This window comes from Cyclopterus lumpus, chromosome 17 (genome assembly GCF_009769545.1).
Source record: "Cyclopterus lumpus isolate fCycLum1 chromosome 17, fCycLum1.pri, whole genome shotgun sequence".
Taxonomy (NCBI): Eukaryota; Metazoa; Chordata; class Actinopteri; order Perciformes; family Cyclopteridae; genus Cyclopterus; species Cyclopterus lumpus.
The window spans coordinates 23,167,979-23,185,943 of NC_046982.1; the positions used below are offsets into that span (position 1 = coordinate 23,167,979).

A 17,965-nucleotide genomic window follows, 5' to 3' on the forward strand; every position below is an offset into this window, starting at 1 on the left:
CCACTCCTGCTGCATACAAGCCCTGGATTGTCTCTCAAATGCCATCTTTTTGTTCTGGCTGCAGTGGATATTGATAGCGCCATACAGTGTCTTGGTTTGGCTTTAAGGTCATTACCACGTTGTGTTGAGTGGTGTGCCCCACATCATAGTCTCCTGTTGACCATATCCGTGGTGGCACTTCCTCCAACATTTTATCAGTGGCGTGGCGATTCGAGTGTTCCCTCCCATGATTTCTGTCAAGGTCAAGTTCTTGGAAATGTCCCTTGGAGTATGCGTGTTGATGGATTTTCCAATAGTCACCACCGGGGGTGTGGGACAAATATGGGGATTTGGTAGGAATCCACCTTTCTTTTGAGACTTTCTTCAGGGGGCCAAGAAATCTTGCTTCATGAACTGCTCCTATCATCAGTGTAATATGAGGGTCTGAGTCAGATTGCAGCGCATACCAGTCTCGTTGGTCGGGAGACAGCAGACATTCGGCAGCAACTCCTTCTTTGCCCACTATTATGGCTCCAGTTCTAATGACTTCATAATTTGGCAATGCATGACACAGAGGCACCCGTATCCACTATTAAGTCTTTCTCCTCGCCGTCTATGGCACAGATGATAACAGGTTCCTGTCCAATTGGAACCATTATTCCCCCTGCCGGGTCCTCTGGGCCTCATCATTCGGCGTCCTCATACTCTTCGTCATGCACGAGCCTTGCAGACATTTGGTTATGGTTTGGGATGTTTCGTCCGAACCCTCCTCTTCCTTCCATTAGGCAGACTGTAGCATTCATTAGCCCAGTGTCCAAGTTTCCCACAGATGTGACAGGTGTCCCGTCCCCTGGCATTTCTGGAGTTTCCTCGTCCTCCTTGCTGCCAGGGAGGCTGGACTTGTCTCTGTCTTCTCTCCTCCTCTTTATATTGGTCCAGAGCTTGGCCCACTGCTTCCTGAATCTGGATCACAAGTTCACTCACAACAGCCATCGGCCTTTGTGCTTTTGGGCCGTGCTTAGTAGCCTCAGTGTCGTTCTCTGCTAGCTGTAGCTTTAGCAGTCTTACAGACAACTACCACTTTACACTTTCTCCTCTTCATCATCCTCATGGTGCTGATTAATGTAGTGGGTGATGTGTTCATTCCACACTTCATAGGTGCCATTCTTTATGCCCACCGTCTGTTGCATCTCTTGAGTCTAATTGAGTCTAATTGCGGCGAGTGTCTATTCCCTGGCAGTCAAGGGCGGCTGCACAGCCAACCTTCCTCTCCAACTCCTGCAGTTCACTTAGGCTGCAGCACTTTGCCAGGATGGCTCTCAGGTCACCCACTGCCAATGGAGTCCCATTGGTGGCTGTGTTGACAGCTTTGATGCAGGGGGATCCTCCCTTTGTCAGGGGAGGCAGCTGGTCGATGATATACTGCACATCCCTGGGGTTATATGGCTTGTATTGTTTCAAGCCGTTGCTCAAGGTCATGACCAGGGACTGAATCTGGTAATCTTCTCCCTCTTCACTGTCCTCTTCTCCGCTTTCCTGAACTGCTCCTGCTAGTGACGCCATCTGTTTATGTGGTCTTGTAGCTCTCTAGCTTATCAGGGTCCGAGCGACTGACGAAGTCAGTCCGAGAGGACCCTATTGAGATTGCTTCGTCTACATAGGGAGCATTTCTGAGGCACTAACCATATTTGGCACGCTTGTCCGGCTTGGTGAAAATAACCATATTTGGCACGCTTGTCCGGCTTGGTGAAAATAGCCATCTGATCAAGGAGTAAATTTTTTGCAATTCATAGTTGCTCTCTAGCGCCCCCTAACATTTTGATCGGCGACGCCCCTCACCCAGAATGTCCGATTGACTTGAAATGTTTCACACATGTCCATATCCACCTGCTCTACAGAAAACCCTCTCAGACCCCTAAGGTCTGCCTACTTAGATTTTCTGCCATTTTGAATTTTTTGAAAAACACATAATTGACTTCATTGAAGCCAGATGACGTAGAATATGTCAATCGTTTATTTATATCTCATTGTGGTAAGGATCTATGGCCCAATGAACATCTTAGGGGCGTGTCTTGTTTTTCAATGCTCATAGCGTCAACACTATTGGGACTAAATTGGGACTACGAAAACATTTTTCCTAAGTGCACATGGCATGCCTTAAAAAATCTTGTGCGATTTGAACACTAGGGGGCGCTACAATAATTCGCCGAAGTTGCCTGTTTTTAGCTAGTTTTTGGCACTTTTTGCCGTTATACATTTAACGTTATCTCCCACAAAAAAATTCCGATCGACTTCAATCTTCTTTCCAGGATGATCAGAAGGCCTTGAACATGATTATTATGCAAAAAAACGTTGTTTTCACCCACTCTCACTTGTTGTTAAAAATATTCCAATAAAATCCCACTTCCTGTGCTTTGTTATGCTAGAGACTGTTTTAACTAAACCAATCTTTCCAAAGATAATCATGCACGATGCCACTCAAGCCCTGAACACATTTACAAGACGAAACATTTGAAATTGTCATTGGAACACCTACTAAAAAATTTAAATGACAAGTTTTAGACCAGAATATATATATATATTATATATGAAATATATATATATATATTTTAAACACATATTTGTACTAAATATAAACTATATATTTATAGACAAGATATAAAAATAATTATATCTGTATCTATATATCTATATATGTAACAGATTTGTATTGGGCAGGGAAGAAGTTTACTCGGATGATTTCTTTTCCAGCATTTATTTGCTCCTGCAGAAGACAATAAAACACACATATTGTCTTACAAAAGGTAAGAAACAAAAAAAAAAGTTTTAGACACTAATATTTTCTAGCTATACGAGTTCCGATCATGATGCATGTATCTGTTCACATTCTCAAAGCGCCCCTACTGGCCAAAACAAATGAGCCTAAAAATGCATCAGATTCACATGAAAATTACACAACGTGGTCTACACTTCACGTAGAGACACATGGTGCATGTATCTGTTCACATTCTCATTGCGCCACCTACTGGCTCAACTGGACTTGCTCTAATCTGCCCCAAACTTGTCGTGCTTGTTACAAGTCGCGGCCTGAGGATATCGACAAGCTTATTTTCACTCGCGGTCGACGCGCCACCTGCTGGCAAAAGAATATCGGGGTTACGCGACAAACGGTAAAACGTACGACCGGCAGCCCCGCGTTCTCGGCCGAGCGGGTCGGCGTTCCGCCGGCGCTCCCGACCGGCGCGGGTGAGCGAGGACCCGTTCATTGCTGCTCGCAGCTTTAATTTTGTTTTTTAATTTCCTCAGGAGCTTATGTTGCGATCCTTGGGGGCTAATTTGCCAGCAAAGTCAAGGAGGAGGGGTTCTTCCTGGGGTGGAATGGGAGCTACAGGGCGCGTCTTTGATGTGGCTCCCCTACTTGCTGAGGTGTCTTAGTTGGCCAGGGGATTTGAATGAGGGCTCGCAGATGGAGGTGGGGATGAGGGGAATGATGGGATGATCCTCCAGGGCTTCCTACGAGCCATTCTTCCTCTTTTGGACTCCTCCGTGAGGGTCCGTGGGTAGGGACTGTGACTGGCAGCGTGATAGACCGATGCTGACTCCACCCATCCCCGATAGATCTTCTTGTATCAGTGCACCTTCCCTCTCTGTCTTTCTTTCCCTCTCTTCCTTCCGCCATAAATCCCTTGCTTCCCTTCTTTTATGCTCTTTGTTGACTGTCCCTAGCTTCCCCTTCCCTGCCCTTTTCTAGACCAGCTAAGGCCCTCTCTAGCTGTGCAACCTTGTTCACCAGAATTGGGAGGGACTGCTCGGCTTTCTACGAAGTCGCTCTCATACTCAAACTCTACTCTGCCTCCTAATATTCCTACTACTGGGGCCATGAGTTGTGGAGCCTCTTGTTCACCTGGGTTATGCGAGTCGTATGAGGCGGGGCCTACGTTCAGGGTGGGGCAGAGGGAAGGGGTGGAACCTGGGACCGATGGTGGAGGTGCAAAGGCTGCATCTGTTGGCAGTAGCTGTTTTCCATTTGGGGGGGTGTTACTTCTTCCAGCGGGGTCTTCACCTTCGGGCATCTCTGGGCATTGTTGTCGTCATTCACTGCCATGCGATGCAGTAGCAGTCTTGCCTGCACAATAGCTTCACCGGTTCTGGTGATTTCTGCTGATCGGGACACGAACCATCCTTTTCCTGTCCTTGCTGCGTTGTTTCTCAGCTTGAGCACTCTCATCAGCGTCATTTTCCGGTCTTTGGTGGGCCTCTCCTGGGTTGTCACGAGTAAACCCTCTGCATGCCATTTCTGAACATACTTCCTCAGCTTCCGATACGCATTCAGTCTTTCTGCTGTAACTCTCATATTCATAGCAGCGTAGCATACGTCATCGATCCAAGTGAGTGGGGTCTTGATTGAAGTTGGCTCCGAATCAGGTACTGACTGGCTCTATATAAGGAATGTGAATGTTTTTTCAAAATAAGAATTTCTAAAAAATGTAAAAACAAAAATGTTCCCAAAAATGTGGGTGTGATTGGAAAAAACTCAGTTAGGTAGGGGAAACAGTTATACACTACAATTACACAGTTAGGTATGAAACAATGGGGGAAAAAAGACAAGCATGAGTAATAAGAATGACTCCATGTATGCTTTGTGTAGAGGCCCTAACACTTTCCCACTGTAAGTATTAAAGCCACTAGGGGGCGAACATGTTAGGACGCGTGTTCTGCCACAAACAAATTCACTGTCCAGTGCGCTGGGTCTCTTTCAATGCTTTTAATGCTTGCTCTGTGACGCTGTAGCATAGCATTAGCAACATCCAATACTATTGCAATACATTACATGTTGCTTACAGCACAACACGGGACCACGTTGACACGACCACGTTCAAAAACGGTTTGCTTCCCATCCACACCTGTTCTCATTACCAGGCACTCACCTTTATGCCTTTGGATGTAAATGTGCCACCCTGTGTTCAAATGTAGGAACTGCATGTCCCAATTCACCCGGTGTTTCCCTCAAAGATGAACGAAAGCAACACAACTACATTTTGGCTCCAACACTATGTTAATAGTGTGTAAGCGTCAGTTTGGTTTATAAAGGATGTGTTAGATGTCAATAAAGAATAATTCAATGGCACTAATCAAAGGGTTAATCCCTGGAACACCTTGCTGGGGTATTAATCCTCCAACCTCTAGAGGCGCTGAACCGGATGTTGAATGCCGTCACAAATGTCAACATGTGCTTTTACTCACTTGTGACCACATGTAGTCTTTAAAAAGTCTTTAAAGAGTCTTTGTCCTTCCTCTTATCTGACTCTTTTTCTTTTTTACATCTTTATCAGTTACACAATATTTACAGTATTTAAAACACTTTAGCACACTGTACTATATATACAACACGTTATCTGGGATATGTATGTTCAGATCGCTGTCTCAAACCTCATCAGGCATTCCCTGTGTTTATAATTGGTTACCATGTTTAATTATCAATTAGTTCTCTAGCGCCGTAGCAGCGGCCGCCTGCTCGGCAGTGTCGTCCTAGTTAATAAAATGTTGTTTTCTCGCAAATGCCTCACGGCAAATGAAGCAGAGGAGGAAACCCACGGCACAAACAATCTACCATGAGCGTCGACACACAATGACATCAAACAAAACTGGCCATCATCTTCACCACGGACCTAAGTCCTTATTCCAAAATCCACACGCTATAATCTCCATAGTAAAACGATGCAGGATTGGGCATCAACAACAGGGATCTGCTCGTCTTTTCATTAGCCAGCTTTTGTATGGAGAAGCTTGGAGTCAGCTGGGCAGGTCCGTGTAGCCACGAGATGGTAAAGGATCACATCGGAGTCACCAACTGAAGATTCATTCAAGGAAGGAAAATCCAGGATCCAATAAATTAAAGTATAACAATATTTAATGGCAAAGAAGATAGTCAATTAATGTTCACGATCGTGGAGTCGGAATGAGAAAAGGGTGCAAAGTCTGCTGCTCTCACTCCGAAGAACTCTCTCCTCCAGCACAAAAGTTAATGTTATTAGTAACATGCACATGTTTTAACACCTCAATGGTTAGTTTGATTGGCGGGTTCAAATAATGCAGACGAATCTTGTTCCGGTATATATATATATATATATATATATATATATATATATACAAGAAGGACCGGATCCTCCCTCTCTCCTTCAGAATAAAAGTATTGTCTCGTGTTTCAACAGCGGGCATCCATTTGAACTGAACCTCTCTAAACAATAACATCCTTATTATAGTTATTCCTTTTACATTTATTACGTCATCAACAGTTATCATAAAAAAAAAATATATATATATATACATATATATATATATATATATATATATATATGTATATCAAGGGTGTAGGTTTGGTCTCAGCATTGGTAGGGACACTGCCAGCTCCCCCCCCTCCCCCATATAAAAGAAAACGTAGTTAATATTATGTTGAACAGGCAAACTTTATTAAAATATATTAACATTTGTGTAACTTGGAACTGATTTAAACATAATTACAGTAATACAACCTTAGTTTAAATACAAAACTATTGCTGCACTATTCTGCAGCAAATAAATAATAATAAGAAATTAATAAGAAAAGTTCTGCTAAAATTCCAATATAGTGTAACAGTATATTCTATATCCAAAATATATATAAACAACTTTTACCAGTTAAATCTATCATTATAATTGGACAGTGCCTTGCCTCCTGCTGTGTTTCAGCCATTGCACGTCGTAGTTGGGTGTGAACTGATGGTTTCTCCAATGCATGTGTTGTTACAGGTTGATGGTGATTAAAGCTTTCAATGACATTTGTCCAGTTACTAAAACCCTTTAATCAGAAGGATGGGTCATTCTTTTTTCCAGAGTGGTCTTTTTGATGGTTATGCTTTGACACACAAAGTACCTTTTTCAATGTAGGGCTATAATGCAGCCACAGATACTGACTATACCACACTGAAACCGTAACTTCTTGTGCTGAAGTTGCTGCTCTGATGAGTTTAAGGTCAGGATGTATGGTTCAGTCCTCATGTCCAGGACTCTGCTACACTCACTTCATGACGGTCACTGTCACTCATACTAACTGTTCCCTAAAGAGCAAAAAGAACTTTAACATAATAATAATTCACATAAAACAGGTAGACAATGTTTACACTGTCAGCCATGATAATACACCTCAACACATAATGTAAGACCTCACCTGGAGCCCTGATGGTCCAGCTGCTGCTTCCGCAACCTGATTTCTGAGTTCCCTGAACGCATCTCAAAGGATGCAGGTTTGCACTGTGTGGGTAGTTAGTCTGCTACTAGCTAACTGTGGGTAGTTAGTCTGCTACTAGCTAACTGTGGGTAGTTAGTCTGCTACTAGCTAACTGTGGGTAGTTAGTCTGCTACTAGCTAACTGTGGGTAGTTAGTCTGCTACTAGCTAACTGTGGGTAGTTAGCCTGCTACTAGCTAACTATGGGTAGTTAGTCTGCTACTAGCTAACTGTGGGTAGTTAGTCTGCTACTAGCTAACTGTGGGTAGTTAGCCTGCTACTAGCTAACTGTGGGTAGTTAGCCTGCTACTAGCTAACTGTGGGTAGTTAGCCTGCTACTAGCTAACTGTGGGTAGTTAGTCTGCTACTAGCTAACTGTGGGTAGTTAGCCTGCTACTAGCTAACTGTGGGTAGTTAGTCTGCTACTAGCTAACTGTGGGTAGTTAGCCTGCTACTAGCTAACTGTGGGTAGTTAGTCTGCTACTAGCTAACTGTGGGTAGTTAGTCTGCTACTAGCTAACTGTGGGTAGTTAGCCTGCTACTAGCTAACTGTGGGTAGTTAGTCTGCTACTAGCTAACTGTGGGTAGTTAGTCTGCTACTAGCTAACTACCAACGGCCCTCTGGTGGTTGAACACACTTCGGATATCTCTTTTCTTTTTTGGAGTCATTTTCCTATCTACAAAGCACAACAGGCTTTATTACTTCCAGTCGTGTTTAGTAACTCACCGTGACTCAGGCCGGCTCTCTTTCTGCAAGTTACGGTTCACGGTGTTTCTGACTCTTCAGCCAATCACATGACAGCATCTTGTCTCTCGGGCTCGAGGGCGCGTTGGAAAACATGGACATGTATGTTTCACTCTTCTGGGCGACGGACATAGTATAGATAATAATACGAATGAGTTTGAAAATATATTGTGCACAATTATTTTTTCAAATTAACAAAATATTGGTGGGGACAATTGTGTCTTTCCCAAAACTTTGGTTGTGACTAGTCCCTATGGACCATATGCAAATACACCCTTGATGTATGTATATATATATATAATATACAGTATATAATACACATGATGTGACTGGTGTTCTGTGCTTGTAATCCCACAGCTTGTCCTTGCAGGCGTCTCTAAAGCCTCCTGCCTTCCTCCTGCTTGTCCCTGTGATGGTGATGAAGATGAAGGTGAATGTGTTGTTGTGGGTTGTGGCTCTGCTCGCAGTCTTCCTCCCCCGCTCTGCTGACTGTCGACCCGTCGACTCCCCCACTGGCCGCCGTTTGCTCCTCCCCCGGCCGCTGCTGCTGCACCTGGGGGAGGAGTTCTCCCTTCAGGTGGGTGGAGGGTCCTCCTCTGCTGCTGCTCTGGGCCTCCTCTCCTCATCTTCATCTTCCTCTCTGGGGGTGAACAGGCCTCAGGAGGAGCAGGAGGAGGCCGGGGAGAAGGGGAGGAGGTCCGAGGAGCCTCCCATCTCTCTGGATCTGACCTTCCACCTGCTCAGAGGTGTCCTGGAGATGGCCCGAGCCGAGCAGATCGCCCAGCAGGCCGACAGCAACCGCAAGATGATGGACACCTTCGGGAAGTAATCAATACATGTTTCTGCTCCTCCCAACGGACTCCTCCAGGTCCTCCTGCAGGTTCTCCTGAAGGTCCTCCTCCAGGTCCTCCTGCAGGTCAGACTCGGTCTGACACTTCAACTGCTTTCAGTGTTCACATGAAGAACTGAAAAACCTTCAATTGGAAACCAAAGTAAAATAAACAGCATTCATCGGAACATATTATTAATCAATCAAACGGTAATAAATACTTCAATAAAAGGCAGAAATATATAAATAAAAGCTACAAATAATGAATGAATAAATATTCTAATGTTTTCTCATTTATTTATTTACTGATTAATTGCATCATTTTCAAATTCAAGTATGTATACAAACCTATATGTATATATATATATATATATATATATATATATATATATATATATATATATATATATATATATATATATATACACTACCGTTCAAAAGTTTGGGGTCACTTAGAAATGTCCTTATTTTTCAAAGAAAAGCACTGTTTGTTTCAATGAAGATAACATTAAATTAATCAGAAATACCCTCTATACATTGTTGATGTGGTAAATAACTTCTAGGTGGAAACGTCTGGTTTTTAATGAATATCTACAGAGGTGTATAGAGGCCCATTTCCACAACTATCACTCCAGTGTTCTAATGGTACATTGTGTTCTTAGAAGACTAATGATGATTAGAAAACCCTTGAAAACCCTTGAAAACCCTTGTGCAATGATGTTAGCACAGCTGAAACAGTTATGCTAATGAGAGAAGCTATAAAACTGCTGCAAATGGAGCATTCTTTGATGAAAGCAAAGTTTGAAGAACAAAATTAATATTTCAAATATAAATCATTATTGCTAACCTTGTCAATGTCTTGACTATATTTTCTATTCATTTTGCAACTCATTTGATAAATACAAGTGTGATTTTTCATGGAAAACACAAAATTGTCTGGGTGACCCCAAACTTCTGAACGGTAGTTTATACCGATATATATATATATATATATATATATATATATATATATATATATATATATATATGCCTGTGTTCACAGTAGAGGAGATATGAGGGTTTTCAGCCTGATACCTGAATATTTGTTATTAATAAAAACAGATGTGAGCGTCACAGTCTGAATATTTGATATTTACAATAAAAGTTTCCTGCTGCCACGCAGACTCACCAGAGCACCACCTGTAGATGCATCCGCCGCTGAAAGTAGTCCCCGACTGGGTCTCAGACGCTAAACATGTGATTCATAAAGTTTTCTTCACAAGAAGAGGAAAATATATTTTGATTTTTAAGAAGAAGAACGTCACTTTCTTTAAATATAATTAATGAAGTAGTTTGAAACAGCTGATTTATACTTCACCCGTTATACAAAATAACTTTTAGGAATCAAACAGACAAAGTAAAAGTACAAAGCGGAACACCTTTGAGGAAGTACCTCAAACTTGTATTGAAGAGCAGTACTTGAGTACTGAGAGAAGAGCTAGTTTAAAACAGACATACTCAAAGTTCATCAGGACATTTATTTACTACTTGTGGTTGAGCCAGCTGAAGCAGGAGGAGGTTCTACTTGTGGTTGAGCCAGCTGAAGCAGGAGGAGGTTCTACTTGTGGTTGAGCCAGCTGAAGCAGGAGGAGGTTCTACTTGTGGTTGAGCCAGCTGAAGCAGGAGGAGGTTCTACTTGTGGTTGAGCCAGCTGAAGCAGGAGGAGGTTCTACTTGTGGTTGAGCCAGCTGAAGCAGGAGGAGGTTCTACTTGTGGTTGAGCCAGCTGAAGCAGGAGGAGGTTCTACTTGTGGTTGAGCCAGCTGAAGCAGGAGGAGGTTCTACTTGTGGTTGAGCCAGCTGAAGCAGGAGGAGGGTCTACTTGTGGTTGAGCCAGCTGAAGCAGGAGGAGGTTCTACTTGTGGTTGAGCCAGCTGAAGCAGGAGGAGGTTCTACTTCTGGTTGAGCCAGCTGAAGCAGGAGGAGGTTCTACTTGTGGTTGAGCCAGCTGAAGCAGGAGGAGGGTCTACTTGTGGTTGAGCCAGCTGAAGCAGGAGGAGGTTCTACTTGTGGTTGAGCCAGCTGAAGCAGGAGGAGGTTCTACTTGTGGTTGAGCCAGCTGAAGCAGGAGGAGGTTCTACTTGTGGTTGAGCCAGCTGAAGCAGGAAGAGGTTCTACTTCTGGTTGAGCCAGCTGAAGCAGGAGGAGGTTCTACTTGTGGTTGAGCCAGCTGAAGCAGGAGGAGGTTCTACTTGTGGTTGAGCCAGCTGAAGCAGGAGGAGGTTCTACTTGTGGTTGAGCCAGCTGAAGCAGGAGGAGGTTCTACTTGTGGTTGAGCCAGCTGAAGCAGGAGGAGGTTCTACTTGTGGTTGAGCCAGCTGAAGCAGGAGGAGGTTCTACTTGTGGTTGAGCCAGCTGAAGCAGGAGGAGGTTCTACTTGTGGTTGAGCCAGCTGAAGCAGGAGGAGGTTCTACTTGTGGTTGAGCCAGCTGAAGCAGGAGGAGGTTCTACTTGTGGTTGAGCCAGCTGAAGCAGGAGGAGGTTCTACTTGTGGTTGAGCCAGCTGAAGCAGGAGGAGGTTCTACTTGTGGTTGAGCCAGCTGAAGCAGGAGGAGGTTCTACTTGTGGTTGAGCCAGCTGAAGCAGGAGGAGGTTCTACTTGTGGTTGAGCCAGCTGAAGCAGGAGGAGGTTCTACTTGTGGTTGAGCCAGCTGAAGCAGGAGGAGGGTCTACTTGTGGTTGAGCCAGCTGAAGCAGGAGGAGGTTCTACTTGTGGTTGAGCCAGCTGAAGCAGGAGGAGGTTCTACTTGTGGTTGAGCCAGCTGAAGCAGGAGGAGGTTCTACTTGTGGTTGAGCCAGCTGAAGCAGGAGGAGGTTCTACTTCTGGTTGAGCCAGCTGAAGCAGGAGGAGGTTCTACTTGTGGTTGAGCCAGCTGAAGCAGGAGGAGGTTCTACTTGTGGTTGAGCCAGCTGAAGCAGGAGGAGGTTCTACTTGTGGTTGAGCCAGCTGAAGCAGGAGGAGGTTCTACTTGTGGTTGAGCCAGCTGAAGCAGGAGGAGGTTCTACTTGTGGTTGAGCCAGCTGAAGCAGGAGGAGGGTCTACTTGTGGTTGAGCCAGCTGAAGCAGGAGGAGGTTCTACTTGTGGTTGAGCCAGCTGAAGCAGGAGGAGGTTCTACTTGTGGTTGAGCCAGCTGAAGCAGGAGGAGGTTCTACTTGTGGTTGAGCCAGCTGAAGCAGGAAGAGGTTCTACTTCTGGTTGAGCCAGCTGAAGCAGGAGGAGGTTCTACTTGTGGTTGAGCCAGCTGAAGCAGGAGGAGGTTCTACTTGTGGTTGAGCCAGCTGAAGCAGGAGGAGGTTCTACTTGTGGTTGAGCCAGCTGAAGCAGGAGGAGGTTCTACTTCTGGTTGAGCCAGCTGAAGCAGGAGGAGGTTCTACTTCTGGTTGAGCCAGCTGAAGGAGAAGACGTGCTTCGGTCCTTCTGTGTCCTCTGACTCGTTCTGCTGGTCAGACTGAAGAAGAGGAAGAGGAAGAAGAAAAGAAACAGGAAGTATAAGAAGATTAAAGATTGTTTATAATTCTATTTGAATATAAAACTCAATGTGTCCTATAATTTAATTTAGATCATAATCATTTTGATGTCATACATGAGGGGTGGGGCTTGCGATAGGGATGGGTAGAGGGGGCGGAGCCTGGGTGGTCGAGGAGGTGGTTTTCTTTGTCGGTGATGTCATGATGGGCGGAGTCTCAGAGAGTCTCCAAGGGGGCGGGGCTGAGAGCTGAACATCTGCAGGATGACCAGGATGACCAGGAGGCTGCTGATTGGCTGAGGTCCCTCTGGCACCTGCTGCTTCGTCCTCGTCTTCGTACTCTGAAGAGACAGCACAGCGTTAACGTGGCTCAAACAGATGAAGGTGTCTCGTCTCTGATTGGACGGTCAGATGACGACTTCCTGTGCTTCTTACGTTGGAGGAAGTCGACCTTCGCCAGCGCTCTCCTCTGACCCTCAAAGTCAGCGGTGAAGTGCTCCAGATCCTCGTAGCCATGTTGGATCTTCTCCATGTGAGACGTGTCGGCCCCCTCCAGGATCCTGAAGCAGGAGCATCTCCATGAGCTTGTTGTTGTTGTTGTTATTATTATTGTTTACACTTTGGTAAAGACTCACTTCTGGAGCAGAGGTTTGGTCATCTGGAGGAGAAATGACGTCATCAATATTAGGAAGAAGTATTCACAACTTGTACTTCAGTAAAAGTAGTAATACTACAGTCTCCAAATACTCCACTAAAGGTTACTTCAGTAAAAGTAGTAATACTACAGTCTCCAAATACTCCACTAAAGGTTACTTCAGTAAAAGTAGTAATACTACAGTCTCCAAATACTCCACTAAAGGTTACTTCAGTAAAAGTAGTAATACTACAGTCTACAAATACTCCACTAAAGGTTACTGAGGTACAAGTAGTACTACTACAGTCTACAAATACTCCACTAAAGGTTACTGAGGGAAATGTACAAAAGTATTCACATCAGAAAATCTAAAGAATTCTAACACATTATTGATGCATTAATGTGTTTCATGGTGGAGCTTCATATCATCTATAACTACAGGAGCTCAGATATGGATCTAAAATGCTGTCGTGGAATTATTAGTATGTGTAATCTATGTTTTTAAAAAGTGCACAGTGGTGCGTTCAGGTTCACCTGCAGGAACACGGCCATCTCGGCCTCGTCCATGGTCTGGATGGCGGTCTCCAGCAGCTCGGCGGTGCTCTCCAGGTGCTCGCTGTAGCTCCTCCTCAGACCTTGGATGTAGTCCAGCTTCTCCTGCTGCTCCGTGTTGATCCTCAGAGTCATCTCTGCTTTACGCTCCTCCAAACGCAAGAACAGCTGGTCCAACGCCGCACTCACCTGGGACTGCTGCCTGAGGCTGTTCTCCTGCACGGGGGAGGCAGATACGGGGGAGTCAGCCAAATACGGGGGAGGCAGATACAGGGGAATCGGATACAGGGGAGGAGTCAGATACAGGGGAATCAGATACAGGGGAGGAGTCAGATACAGGGGAATCAGATACAGGGGAGGAGTCAGATACAGGGGAATCAGATACAGGGGAGGAGTCAGATACAGGGGAGGAGTCAGATACAGGGGAGTCTGCCAGATACGGGGGAGTCAGCCAGATACGGGGGAGTCAGCCAGATACGGGGGAGGCCAGATACAGGGGAGTCAACCAGATACGGGGAAGTCAGCCAGATACGGGGGAGGCCAGATACGGGGGAGGCCAGATACGGGGGAGTCAGCCAGATACGGGGGAGTCAGCCAGATACGGGGGAGTCAGCCAGATACGGGGGAGGCCAGATACGGGGGAGGCCAGATACGGGGGAGTCAGCCAGATACGGGGGAGTCAGCCAGATACGGGGGAGGCCAGATACAGGGGAGTCAACCAGATACGGGGAAGTCAGCCAGATACGGGGGAGGCCAGATACGGGGGAGGCCAGATACGGGGGAGGCAGATACGGGGGAGGCCAGATACAGGGGAGTCTGCCAGATACGGGGGAGTCAGCCAGATACGGGGGAGTCAGCCAGATACGGGGGAGGCCAGATACAGGGGAGTCAACCAGATACGGGGGAGTCAGCCAGATACGGGGGAGTCAGCCAGATACGGGGGAGTCAGCCAGATACGGGGGAGTCAGCCAGATACAGGTAAGTCGGCTAGATAAGGGTGAGTCGGACAGATACGGGTGAGTCGGCTAGATAAGGGTGAGTCGGACAGATACGGGTGAGTCGGCTAGATAAGGGTGAGTCGGACAGATAAGGGTGAGTCGACCAGATAAGGGTGAGGCGGCCAGATAAGGGTGAGGCGGCCAGATAAGGGTGAGGCGGCTAGATAAGGGTGAGGCGGCCAGATAAGGGTGAGGCGGCCAGATAAGGGTGAGGCGGCCAGATAAGGGTGAGGCGGCTAGATAAGGGTGAGTCGGACAGATACGGATGAGTCGGACAGATAAGGGTGAGGCGGCTAGATAAGGGTGAGTCGGACAGATACGGATGAGTCGGACAGATACGGGTGAGTCGGCTAGATAAGGGTGAGTCGGACAGATTAGGGGTGTGTCGACCAGATAAGGGTGAGGCGGCCAGATAAGGGTGAGGCGGCCAGATAAGGGTGAGGCGGCCAGATAAGGGTGAGGCAGCCAGATAAGGGTGAGTCAGTTTATGCTCAGGTTGACTCACAGTGACGGTGGTGCAGGTTTGCTCCAGCTGACTGATGACGGCCTGAGTCCTCTCATTGTTACCGACTAACATGGAGATACAGTCAGTCAGCTCGGCCTACACACACACACACACACACACACACACACACACACACACACACACACACACACGTAAAAGACCTGTCCAACCCGAATCTGTCTGTGGAATGAACCCGTCTGTGGTTTAAAGCTGTCTGTGGTATGAGCATCCTCTCTCCTCTGTCCTTATCCTTCACACTGCTAGAGCAGCCTCTCTCTCCTCTGTCCTCATCCTTCTAGACCTTTCCGCTGCCTTTGACACAGTGAACCACCAGATCCTCATGTCCTCCCTCCAGGACCTGGTATCTCAGGCTCTGCTCTCACTCTTCTCATCCTACCTCACCGACCGCTCTTACCGGGTAACCTGGAGAGGATCTGTGTCTGAGCTTTGTCCTCTGACTACTGGGGTCCCTCAAGGTTCAGTCCTTGGTCCTCTTCTCTTCTCTCTGTACACCAACTCTCTCTCTCTGTCATTCTCTCTCATGGCTTCACCTACCACAGCTATGCTGACGACACCCAACTGATCCTCTCGTTTCCCCAATCTGAAACACAGGTAGCAGCACGAATCTCTGCCTGTCTGACTGACATCTCTCAGTGGATGTCTGACTGACATCTCTCAGTGGATGTCTGACTGACATCTCTCAGTGGATGTCTGACTGACATCTCTCAGTGGATGTCTGACTGACATCTCTCAGTGGATGTCTGATTGACATCTCTCAGTGGATGTCTGACTGACATCTCTCAGTGGATGTCTGACTGACATCTCTCAGTGGATGTCTGACTGACATCTCTCAGTGGATGTCTGACTGACATCTCTCAGTGGATGTCTGACTGACATCTCTCAGTGGATGTCTGACTGACATCTCTCAGTGGATGTCTGACTGACATCTCTCAGTGGATGTCCGCTCACCACCTGAAAATTAACCCAGACAAGACTGAACTTCTCCTCCTTCCAGGAAAAGGCTCTCCCACCCACGACCTGACTATCACCTTCAACAACTCAGTGTTGGCCCCGCCCCCGACTGCCAGGAACCTCGGTTTGACACCTGTCAGTCAACTCTCCCTGACTGCCAACATTACCGCAACAACACGCTCCTGTAGGTACATGCTGTACAACATCAGGAGAATACGACCTCTTCTTACTCAGAAGGCAGCACAGGTCCTGGTCCAGGCTCTGGTCATCTTGACATGGTCTAACCGTACACCCAGGACATGGTCTAACCTCACACCCAGGACATGGTCTAACCTCACACCCAGGACATGGTCTAACCTCACACCCAGGACATGGTCTAACCTCCACCAATCAGCTTGTAGCTCCTTCACTTCGAGCTAAACACTCAACAAAGTCAGACTGTTTGCTGTGCTGGCTCCTCATTGGTGGAACGAGCTCCCCATTGACATCAGGACAGGAAGTCTCTACAGACTAAAAACACATCTTAGTGACTACACCTTGAATAGGGAAGGTAGAGCCGTAGTAGCACTTAAATGTCTCTTACCGATAGCACTTTGTAGTTTAACACTTTAGCAGCACTTAAATGTCTCTTACCGATAGGACTTTGTAGTTTAACACTTTAGCAGCACTTAAATGTCTCTTACTGATAGTACTTTGTAGTTTAACTTTATTGAATAAATTGTACTTGCTTGATTCTTGTTGAGTTTGGACTCATGGTTTAATGCACTTATTGTAAACTTATTGTGCCTTTGGATAAAAGCGTCAGCTAAATGACATGTAATGTAATGTAATGTAATGTAATGTAATGTAATGTAATGTAATATATGAACCTGTCTGGTGTGAACATGTCTGTGGTGTAAACCGTCTGTGGTGTGAACCCGTCTGTGGTGTAAACCGTCTGTGGTGTGAACCTGTCTGTGGTGAACCAGACCAGGTGTGAGACAGCTCACCTTCTGCTTGAGGAAGACGTGGTCCAGAGGAGCGACCTCACAGTCCTGGTGGGCTCCGAACACTTTGCACAGGGAACAGGTGGGCGCGCTGCAGGTGACGCAGTAGATGTTGATCTTCTCCTGCTCATGGGTCTCACACATGGGCTGCTCCAGCTTCTCCTCTGGGGCCGGCCTGCTGCTCAGGAGACACAGAGACACACTTCACAGTGACCTGCTGATGATGTTGTTGTTGTTGTTGTTGTTGTTGATGTGAGGAGATTAACACTTGTTTAAATGTGATGTCACGTTACCCATCTGGTGATGTCATTGGAACTGAAAGGAAGTTAAATAAAGAAACCTGTGTGTGTTACCTGGTGTGTGTTACCTGGTGTGTGTTACCTGGTGTGTGTTACCTGGTGTGTCCAGGTGTGTGTGTGTGTGTTTTCTGGTGTGTCCAGGTGTGTGTGTGTGTGTGTTATCTGGTGTGTCCAGGTAGGTGTGTGTGTGTTATTTGGTGTGTCCAGGTAGGTGTGTGTGTGTTATTTGGTGTGTGTTACCTGGTGTGTCCAGGTAGGTGTGTGTGTTATTTGGTGTGTCCAGGTAGGTGTGTGTGTGTTATTTGGTGTGTGTTACCTGGTGTGTCCAGGAGTGCGTTACCTGGTGTGTGTTACCTGGTGTGTCCAGGAGTGCGTTACCTGGTGTGTGTTACCTGGTGTGTGTTATCTGGTGTGTCCAGGTAGGTGTGTGTGTTATCTGGTGTGTCCAGGTAGGTGTGTGTGTGTTATTTGGTGTGTGTTACCTGGTGTGTCCAGGAGTGCGTTACCTAGTGTGTGTTACCTGGTGTGTCCAGGTGTGTGTGTGTGTTATCTGGTGTGTCCAGGTAGGTGTGTGTGTGTTACCTGGTGTATGTGCGTTACCTGGTGTGTGTGTGCATTACCTGGTGTGTCCAGGTAGGTGTGTGTGTGTGTTACCTGGTGTATGTGCGTTACCTGGTGTGTGTGTGCATTACCTG

At 46.3% G+C, this 17,965-nt stretch overlaps 2 protein-coding genes across 4 annotated transcripts in view; one reads left to right on the forward strand and one right to left on the reverse strand.

Moving 5' to 3' along the window:
• Positions 1-7,812: 7,812 nt before the first annotated feature.
• On the forward strand, positions 7,813-8,998 carry LOC117746541 (corticoliberin-like). Its single transcript, XM_034555745.1, has 2 exons — positions 7,813-8,091; positions 8,347-8,998. Exons 1-2 carry the CDS (start codon positions 8,084-8,086, stop codon positions 8,816-8,818), a joined length of 480 nt encoding a protein of 159 aa, XP_034411636.1. The 5' UTR covers positions 7,813-8,083; the 3' UTR covers positions 8,819-8,998.
• A 3,158-nt stretch (positions 8,999-12,156) lies between these two features.
• The window catches only part of LOC117746467 (E3 ubiquitin-protein ligase TRIM63-like), a 7,607-nt gene continuing 1,798 nt past the window's right edge, over positions 12,157-17,965 (reverse strand). For 2 of the 3 annotated variants that reach the window (XM_034555609.1, XM_034555608.1), the window contains exons 3-9: positions 16,975-17,149; positions 15,014-15,109; positions 13,493-13,726; positions 12,960-12,982; positions 12,760-12,884; positions 12,442-12,665; positions 12,157-12,306 (exon numbers count right to left, since the gene is read on the reverse strand). In XM_034555609.1, the coding sequence (XP_034411500.1) occupies positions 12,229-12,306; positions 12,442-12,665; positions 12,760-12,884; positions 12,960-12,982; positions 13,493-13,726; positions 15,014-15,109; positions 16,975-17,149 (955 nt within the window). In that variant the 3' untranslated portion in view covers positions 12,157-12,228. The remainder of the gene's footprint in view (positions 12,307-12,441; positions 12,666-12,759; positions 12,885-12,959; positions 12,983-13,492; positions 13,727-15,013; positions 15,110-16,974; positions 17,150-17,965) is intronic. The other variant, XM_034555610.1, reaches the window with a different exon arrangement.